The sequence below is a fragment of the Ceratotherium simum genome, chromosome 10 (assembly GCF_057802395.1).
Source record: "Ceratotherium simum simum isolate JZ-2026a chromosome 10, ASM5780239v1, whole genome shotgun sequence".
NCBI classification, from domain to species: Eukaryota; Metazoa; Chordata; class Mammalia; order Perissodactyla; family Rhinocerotidae; genus Ceratotherium; species Ceratotherium simum.
In genome coordinates, this window is record NC_141909.1 from 81,322,040 (window position 1) to 81,332,125 (window position 10,086).

General features: G+C 35.4%; 1 protein-coding gene across 5 annotated transcripts in view; it reads left to right on the top strand.

Moving 5' to 3' along the window:
- ZDHHC20 (zDHHC palmitoyltransferase 20) overlaps nucleotides 1–8,084 on the top strand; it is a 71,470-nt gene extending 63,386 nt beyond the window's left edge. For 2 of the 5 annotated variants that reach the window (XM_087436314.1, XM_004435253.3), the window contains 3 exons: nucleotides 909–1,024; nucleotides 2,629–2,706; nucleotides 4,218–8,084. In XM_087436314.1, the coding sequence (XP_087292440.1) occupies nucleotides 909–1,024; nucleotides 2,629–2,666 (154 nt within the window). In that variant the 3' untranslated portion in view covers nucleotides 2,667–2,706; nucleotides 4,218–8,084. Of the gene's footprint in view, nucleotides 1–508; nucleotides 554–908; nucleotides 1,025–2,628; nucleotides 2,707–4,217 lie in introns of all 5 variants that reach the window. The other 3 variants (XM_087436315.1, XM_014791217.2, XR_015553504.1) reach the window with 2 other exon arrangements.
- The last annotated feature ends 2,002 nt before the right edge of the window (nucleotides 8,085–10,086 follow it).

A 10,086-nucleotide genomic window follows, 5' to 3' on the forward strand; every position in this document is an offset into this window, starting at 1 on the left:
TTTCAGTATTTGCCTGGCAAGCAAACTGATTCATAAATTTAGAGAAATAGTTCATTTTTAATGAAATTTTAAAGAGAGAAGAGATACTTCTGTCAAAGTGAAAGAGTTGAAACATATTTACTACAGAAGTAAATTGTGGGAGAGGAGAGATTATAAATTCCAAGCCAGCATGTTAATGTCGGAAGAACATAGGCCTTAGAACCTAGAACCTGAGGCCTTAGGACCTAGAGCTCTCACAGTTCTTGTGGGTCTGAACAAGTCACTTAAACTTTCTGAGCCTCAGTTTCCAGCTCTGTGAGATGAGGGCTGTCTTCCTGCCTCCCAGTGATCGCGAAGGCTGAGGTAGTGTGCGTGAAGCCCCTGCCAGGCACTGTGTCTGGCCTGTAGTGGGACACAACAGGTGGTAGTTCCCTTTCCTCCTCTTTCGTTCCTCGTTCCCTCCCTCCCTGGATCCCTTAGCTAGAAAAATAAGTCTACGCTAAATCACTAAATCATTTTTTCCCCTTAGATCTAAACTGCAGAGGTAAAAAGCAGAAAACTTGGGAAATGACAGGTAATTTTTTTGTCCTGGCCACAGACATAGATCCTCACCTGTCCTTGTGCTACCTTATGGCTCTTAATTAACATATATTAAAGGTGTTTCAGACTGGCCTCGGAAGCTTTTTTCTTTTGTCTAATTGTTTTCATTGGCAATATTGGAGTACAGGGTCTTGGGTCTGTACATTGGCCATTTAATGGGGGGTTGGGGGCATATTTTTCTTTTGAAGATAGAGTTTTTTCAAAGTGCTGAGATCTCATGAGTTGCCCTCACATATTTAAGAGAAGGAATACTAATTTGCTGCTTATTAATTAAGTATCCTTAAATTGAGCATTACACTATTTACTAAATTATTTGCTCCTCTTTTCAGTGTTGGCTCAAATCAACCCTTTCCTGCCAAACCACTTAGTGAATCAAAAAACCGATTATTGGACAGTGAATCTCAGTGGATAGAGAATGGATCTGAAGAAGGCATTGTCAGATCAGGTAACACTTGTCATCTGAAAACATTGCTTCATCTGGCTAAAATGAAAATCACCAGATTTAATAAATGTGGAAAACTCACAATAATGTAATATTTTAAAATACTGAAATATGTGAAATTTTTTAATAAAATCTCACATATGGGGTGTTAGTGTTTATTGGTAGCTTTTATTGAGAAGGGGGTTTAGTGAGGAAGTGAGATGGCAAGCTGCTGTGTTTTGTTCTGTTCACAGTTGGGGGTTTTTTGTTACCCAGCCACATATTTCTTTACCTCAGATGTAGAAATTCTTTTGGCATAATATTCTTTTTTTTTTTAATAATTTTATTTATTTATTTATTATTTCCCCCAAAACCCCGGTAGATAGTTGTATGTCATAGCTGCACATCCTTCTAGTTGCTGTATGTGGGACGCGGCCTCAGCATGGCCGGAGAAGCAGTGCATAGGTGCGCACCCGCGATCCGAACCCGGGCCGCCAGCAGCGGAGCATGCGCACTTAACCCCTAAGCCACGGGGCCGGCCCTGGCGTAATATTCTGAATAATACTTAAATGAGGTTATTCTTTAAGGTCCTAGCTTTTGCTTATTTGGAAATAATTTTTTTAGGGGCCGGCCCCGTGGCTTAGGGGTTAAGTGCACCCCGCTGCTACTGGTGGCCCGGATTCGGATCCTGGGTGCGCACTGACGCACACTTGTCCTGCCATGCTGAGGCGGGGTCCCACATACAGCAACTAGAAGGATGTGCAACTATGACATACAACTATCTACTGGGGCTTTGGGGAGAAAAAGGGAAAAAAAAGGAGAAGGATTGGCAATAGATGTTAGCTCCGGGCCGGTCTTCCTCAGCAAAAAGAGGAGGATTGGCATGGATGTTAGCTCAGGGCTGATCTTCCTCACAAAAAGTAATAATAATAATAATAATAATAATTTTTTTAAATGCATTGTACTCTTTGCTGCCTTAGTATAAAAAGTGTGCTGAATATATTTTAACCTGTTCTTGATGACTCTTAATCATTTCATGAATTTATGGATGCACTATAGAACAGCTGATAAGATAGAGGCCTGGGTTTATAATATAGTCTGGACGCTGACTAGCATTATAGCTTACAATATACCTGTGGTAGTTCTTAATAATAGTAATAACATTGTCATTATCTTCCTGTATGCTATAAAAATGTTGTGGACATTCAGATCAATTTTTAGTAATTCTAGGAAATACCCTAAAAACTTGAAAACTTGCTGTCAGAATTTCTGATCTTTTTGACTATCTTTTTGGCTTTTAGCAGCATTTCTTATTCTCTTAGATGAGTATCATTAGACCCCTTGTATAAGATCAAGGGAAAATTCGTCTTGTGGACCTCTTAATTATTGCTGTTGAACAGCTTTAAAGCCAATGGACATTTTCACAAAGATAACCATAAAACCAGACTTCGAGCTCTTAGCACTGCTGTACTTCCTTCTGGGTTCTACAGGAAGACAAATTGTTGGCACCATAAGCCTGTTTAGTGCTTACATAAAAGTTGCTTTTACTGTAATCATCAATTTTACCATTTACCCAGAAACTCGATACTTCTTTTTTTGTCATATCATATATAATTATGTGCTTACAGGGACAAATAACCATGTTACAGTGGCAATAGAAAATTGAGTACTACTTGTTCATAACTAACCAATTGAATAAGAGCAAGGTAAGACAGTATAAAGGTAATTTCCTTGAACAAATGCAGTTAATTTGGATATTTCATAATCTCCAATTTGCAATTCAATTTTTTTAACTCTTTTAATTATGTCAGCAAAATTAGGTAGTTGAGAGATTAGAAGATAACATCTGCTTATGTCCTATTTTTCTTACCACTTCTAGCACAATCTCAGTAAATATTTATTGGTAGATTAATTAAGAAACTAATAAAAATTGTTTAGGATTGATATATAGACAACTAACCTTTTCAGTAAACAGTACCTTATTAATTAGTTTTAGAAAAAATGGTAACTTTTGTCCACTATTTAAGAAATTTGATCCAAAGAAGAGTAACTAAAATTAAAGGCTGAAGAGAGACGTAAGAGGTTCTTTGATGTTATTTTCTTTGTAAAAGATACAGCAAAAGAGCAAGTACATTAATCATTATTTAATCTGTGTGCCCAGAGACAATAGCCAGAGGAATTAATTGTAATAGCAATAGAAGGCATTCCAGATAGTTAAGGATAAACAGTAGTATAAGCAGTGAGGGTCATGTCTAAGACTTCAGTTGAACGGCAGAGGATGAAGTGAGCTCTCTCTCCTGATGCTTAAAAGCAAAGACAGCTGTCTATGTTTAAGTCAGGAGCTAAGCTCAGTGGCTCAGTAGCATCTTGTGTAGCTATTTGATATTTGAAAACCTATTTATAGTGTTTATTGGTTACCTATTGCTACCTAACACGTTACCACAAACTTAGCGGTTTAGGACGACACACATTTATTATCTCAATTTCTCTGTGTCAAGAGCTAATTTTTTTCAATGGGTTCTCATCTGGGGTCTCGATTAGGGGAGCATCTGCTTCCTTGCTTGGTGTTTGTTAGCATTCAGTTCCTCACAAAAGACCTAGAGCCTGTGTCCCAAGTTATAGGCAGAGCCTGAGACGTAGACAGCATCAGAACACAGGCACTCAGGTGGGGCTTACGTCGGGCAGAGTGGACTGGACTCTGAGATGAGCAGCAGGAGCTGCATGTGGTCACGCCACTGAGAACTGTGGCTGTGGTATTGCAGTTGGTCCTCAGGCAGAGGTCCCCAGTCCTGGTTCTGCGTGTCTTCTTAATGGAGGTAGAATGATGGCTGATGCTCGTGCTTGCTGACGGTCCTCAGCTGACGGTCCTGTAACTGTTGCTGTGGGCACCTCCCCACATCCTATAGCAGTCTTAGAAAGGTGTGGATACAGTGTCTCCTCAGATTACATCCAAGTTACTAGTAAGGAGAACTGTAGGAGTCTACCTCTTAAAATGCTCTCTTGATTGCCTCAGAGGAAGGAAGTCAGTGATATCCCTTATTTACTGCTTATAAAAATCTTTATTATTATAGTGTTAGTAGTATCAAAGTATTTCTTTCCTATCTTGTTATATATTAGGAGCTTTATACCTTAGCCCACAGAATTATTTAATAAATCTTATTTTTAGAAATATAAAATCAAGTTTTAACCAATAACTCAATTGTTTCTGGTTTTATAGGTTTGTAAAGACATCTTATGGACCAATATTCTCAGTTTTATTTGCAAGAATGATCAATGGAATGAAATAATTGAAGTATAATGGAAGATGTATTTTTTTAAAAAGGAAGCCTTTGTACAGATCGTTAGACCCACAGAAGCACTACTCTAGAGCAGAAAGATGCCTTAATCTTGAATAAGCCCATTTGTGCAACATTGACCTACAGCTACAAGAGCGACTTAATTTTACTTTGGAAATAACACTATGAGATGCTATAATATGAGCTATCAAATCACATGTTAACATGGTATATGTATTTTTTTGATACCTGAGTTACATTATTAGAGTTGTTTCTTAGTATCCATATAAATTTTCACTCCAGAAACACAAGGTAAAAACTTAAGTGAAGTACATCTAGGGCAGTATGGTGGCTGAAAATGAATAATAATATCCAAATTACTGTTGCTTGTATTGTGTAAGGACAAGAAAATAACTGCTTTTTTTTAAATTGGGTGTTTGCTAATTTATAATTAGTTTTATACTTTTCAACATTTTTAATAAAGATTTCTTTATTGTTGGCTATAAAACAACACTCAGAAGGATTCAGATATCTGAATATAATCATTTAAAACATGGAGCACATTTGTATAATTCATTGAAGCTTAGTTCTGAGCATTAATACAACCATGTAGTAGTGTCTTGCCCAAGGCTGAAACGACTTGGCAGTTTAAGAACTTGTTTGTTTCTCTCTGCTTTCAAATTACTTTTTTGTTGAACTTTCATGGGTATTTATATGGGCAGGAAAACACAAGGGTACACGTGGTATAGAAATATTGGACACAGCAGGACTATGTGGAAGTGGCTAGAAGAAAAGTATAAAGAGAAAGATAGGCAGGCTATTGTAAGCTGTTAAATATTTTCAGTCCTAAGGTATTTAGAATGCAACATGCTGTTGGGTTGACTTGCAAATTTCAATTTAGGTAATGACTAAAAATTACTTTGAAACTTTTTGTAGTAATCCTATAACAGCTTAAACAGTGACTTAAAATACAGTTTGAACTAGGATAAAACTGTTTAGCATAATACTGCTCTCAGCAAAGAAATTATAACCTGAGTAGTCATTTAAAACTTCTGGTCTCTGAGAGGTAGATTCCACTCTTAAATGCAAAATTTTAAATCTGACTTCCTAACAGCAACCCCTTTTTGCCTAGACACAACCACTTTTTCCTTTTGAAATCCAGTCTCAATGACAGGAATTGTTGCATTAATTCTAAAGAAGAATACAGTTAGATGTTACTTATAGTTACAATCTAGACATGTTACTCCTCATTTATACTGTTTAGTCAGATACACACACACAAACCAAAATGATTGATTGCTTCCAGTAGTGGGAAGAGATAATCTTAACCAGCATCAACAGTTGTAGTTTCCCTATCTGTAAAATGGGATGGGGGGCCGTGTTATGAAGGAGTTGGGCTGGATAACCTCTCATGTTCTTTGATTTTTAATTTTGCAAAATAACCTTACTTTCCATTCATCCAACAAATATTTTTGGAGTACCTTCTGTACACCCAACAGTATACTAGGGATAGCTCTGTAATTACCCAATGTAGCATAAATTTTATGGTCAGCTATTCTGGGTTTACAGTTTATTTACAATTACAATTTATAGGATTTGTCTAATTCCATTGGCTATACTAACATTAGATTTTAAAAGGAGGTAACATTTTTTCCCCTTTGAAGCAAAGGAATGAGTTATCTTTGAAAATATAATTTAGAATAGTATAATATGAATTCTTCTGCCTTTATTTCAACTCTGTAACCTTAATAATCTTGATTCCAGAAAACTTTTAAATATGAGAGTTAAGGGATATCAGTTACCAACCAAAAACATCATTTCAGTTTGGGAGTTTGCATATTATAAGGAAATAGTAAATGTTTCAACTCATTCGACTACTTGCAGAGATGTTCGCCTGGTACTTTTTGTATGTCCACATTTAGATCACAGGATTTGCATGCACCTGATTAACAACTGAGGAAACATAATTTTCCTCTTTAACCTATTGAGGCACGTTTGTGGGGTTGTAATCTTTCTCAGTTCTTTTAATTTCTGTTATTTAACATCATATTTAGTAGCATAGTAAACACCTTTTCAGAAATTTTCAATTAAAGCCTTTCACTTTAGTTCTCTTTGGTTTAATTTATGGCCAACATTTTGCCACATTCTAGATAATATTTGGCTGAGTTTATTCATATATATTAATGACCATTCAACAAGGGCCTACAGGATGGGAATCAGGGAAAGGCTGCCTCTTTGGCATTTCAACTGGTATTGATCAGTGTGAGCAACTCTGGGGAGAAAAGGTCAAAATGAAGCCTTGTCAAAATTTATTAATACTATCTTTGGTCCTTCAAACACTTGAACATTTGTGATGGTATTTAAGGAAAGTGAAGTTGAATTTCAGGTATTGCCACTGCCATTAAAAACAAATTGGACAGGAGACTTGGTTTTACCTGGGTACAAACTGACTTGAATATTCAAGACATCTGACCAGTACCACCATGCCAAACCAAAGAGCAGCTGCAGTGTAGTCATTATTAAACACGAACTGTTTGCAAAGTTTAGTTTCATCTTTACATATGGATGATTTTTAAGTCTTTTTACATATTTAGTGGTTAATTTAACTATAAAGTTAGTTTAAATCAAATATGCAATGTTTACTTGAATTTTATTTCTATTAGAAAGCGGATTTTAACTATGTTTACAGGATTGTTTAAAGGTTATCAGACATGTGAGTTTCCACTCAGTAATCTTTAAAGCAAATGTATATTAAGGGCTTCACGTTGGGATCTGCGTATTTGGGGCACTAAATAGACAGTGACTTACAAATATGATCTTCACTTACATTTTGTTCTAGGACTAGCACTGCTATCAATGGAAAGTATTTTTAACTAATCTGTTATTAAGAAATTAATGATATTTTTGCATTGCAGCCAAAATAAATACCATATCTTAATAATCTGTAAGGTACAGGTAATATATAATACCTGAAATCCATGTGTTTCATATGATCTGAACTATATTTTCCGATTTAAATTAAAAATGCAACATAGATTCAGAAAGGTCCATATTTTTCTAATGACTTCACTTTATATTATTTTGTTGGGTTACTTAAAAAAGCAAAGAATTGTATTTGTATTAAAAGCTTAAGAAAGTCAAGTTTACTATATTTGTACATGATTGCACATGATTCTGTGCCCCTTTCAAAGAAACGATGGACACTATTTTAAAGTGATCTTTAATATGCTTTTATATAAACAAATTTGAAATACAGTTTACTTTGGTTGTCTTTACTTATCAAGTACCATCAGTCTTGTATTTGTTTCTCATAAGGATAACTCTGGACCATGACTTAATGTTAACTCTTTGCTTTGTCTTTTGGATGGCCTAACCTACATTAACATGAACGCTGAACATTTTTAAGCTTTTTTTTCAAAAATCATAACTTTGTTAATAAATTTAAAAGTCCTGTATTTGAACAGTTTGTTGTTGTTGTTGTTGTTATAAAGTGGTATTTACCAAATGAGAGAATAACTTATTTTGCTCATCTTGAAAATCTGGTAAAAGAGTGTGTAGGGAAAGAGATTTGACTAATGATCTGGGGTGAACACATCTAAGGTATTATTTGGTGCAACAACATTGTAGTTTACCTAGGCCAGAGGTGTAGATTGCTTTATTCAAAAAGATTTTAACTTAGCTTTTACTGAACATAATTTAATTTTGAATTCAGAAGTCACTTTAAGATTGTAAGTGCCTTCAAAACAGTATAAAAGTTGTAAAATTGTGGTTGTCAAAATGCTGAATAATAAATTTTATCTTGTGTAGAATTCTTTTATGTTGTGTTCCAATTCCCTTACAGAGGGACAAAGTTTTGATATTTGAGTCTGCTGAATAAAACAAGAAGACTCTAAGATAGAGCTATGATACCCAGTTTTCAGACGAGTAAAATTTCAGAATATTTGCAGGAATCAGTAGAAGCCAGTAGAGATGAAGCAACTTTTTTATTTTGCTAATTCAGAGCACTGTTTTTGGAGTAGGGAGGAGGATTAACTACTAAGTGGCCAAAAGGCCATTTTGACACCCAAAGAGTAGAACTAATGACATCACATTGGCCAGAAAATGGCATCTCATTTCTCATAAGCTAGTCTTTCAGAACCACTGCAAAGGTGAGTGATGTTGGCCTCTTTTACCTGTTTTTACTCACTCATGTGCCCCAGAATCTAGAGGGATGAGAACTAACATTTAGTTTCTTCTGTGTAACGGGTTTTTATGGGTGTTTTAACAATCTTGTGAAGTTAACTTCTTTAACCTCTCCATATCAATGCCTTTCACCTGACCTCGATATAGAGGATTTTCAAGTGCTGTTTCTACTCCTTAATTCATCGTATGCTGTTCTTCAACCAAGAATGTCTCCCTGCCCGTTCTCCACATAAGATAATTCTTTTCATCCAGGATTTCCAACTCCAATAGCATTCTTCCATCACACTACCCCATGGTCTCCAAACCAAGTTAACGTCTCTGTGCTGCCTGGAGTACTATAGTTCTATTACTAGGTTCATTTAGTCATATATTAGTTGTACATACTCTCAAGTCAACTCACTAGATTATAAATTCTTGACGACTCTTTTTTTGTACTTGCTACCCACAAAATGAACAATGAGGTTCAGAAAAGAATTGGAGTGATGAATTTCTTGTCCATTAGATTTGTTATCTGTTGTGTTGCCTAAGTTCTCAAATAAAAATGGGCACCAGGGCCTATAAAATCACGAACTTGAAAGATATTAGTCAATCTTTCACATATTTTAGTGGAAGTATAAATTTATGGTGTAGTATCTTTGGAGAGCAATTTGACAGTATCAGGTTTTCAAATGCCCATATTCTTTGACCTATCAAGTTCCACCTTTAGGAATTTTATAGATTTATTTATGCTTTATGAGCACTATATATAAGGATATTCATTGCAGTAATGTTTGAAGCAACAAAAGACTAGAAACAATATAAATGTCCCACCTGCATGTACAGTTGCATATGCAGTAGAGTATCTGAAAGGATACACAATGAACTATTAATAGAGTTGCCTCCAGAGAGGAAAACCAGGGTCAGTAATAGGTTACATTTCACTGTGTGCCCTTTCCTGGTATTTTCATACCATGTCCAGGCACATATTTTAAAAAAGAAAAACGAATGCCGTAGACATTCTATGGATCATTGGGGAAAGATAGGTTATTTATTTGATACATGATGCTAGAACAATTTGCTAGCCATTTGGGAAAAAATACAGTTGCTTCTATCCTTCATGTCTTATATCAAAACAAATTCAGATGGTTCGTGGACTTGAATACTAAAAAATGAGAATAGAAAGGTGCTGCAAGAAAACGTGGGGAAAGGATTTTATAGTGGAATAGGAAAGGTATTTCTAAATGTCATAATGCTGATGGTCATAAAAACGGATCTGAGTACATGAAAATTTAAGAGGAAAACCAGCACTAATAGGAAAAATATGACAGAACAACAAGAAATTCACAAAAGAAAAAAGAATGATCAATAACACTGTAAAAAGATGCTTAGCTTTATTAATCAAAGAAATGGAAGTGAAAACAGCAATAGGATTATTTTTGCCTAAGATAAGCAGTAACCAGCATTGCTGAGAATGTGAGCAAAGATGTATTTTTGGTGGGAGTGTAAAATGGCTTAACTTTACTAAAAAAAAAGTAATTTGGCTATATGTGTCAAAGTTTCACTATGCCTAACCTCTGTAGTGGTGACCCCACTCTCAGGAGTTTATACAGAGATGTGCATATAAGGTGTGAGATAATAGAAAATATGTAT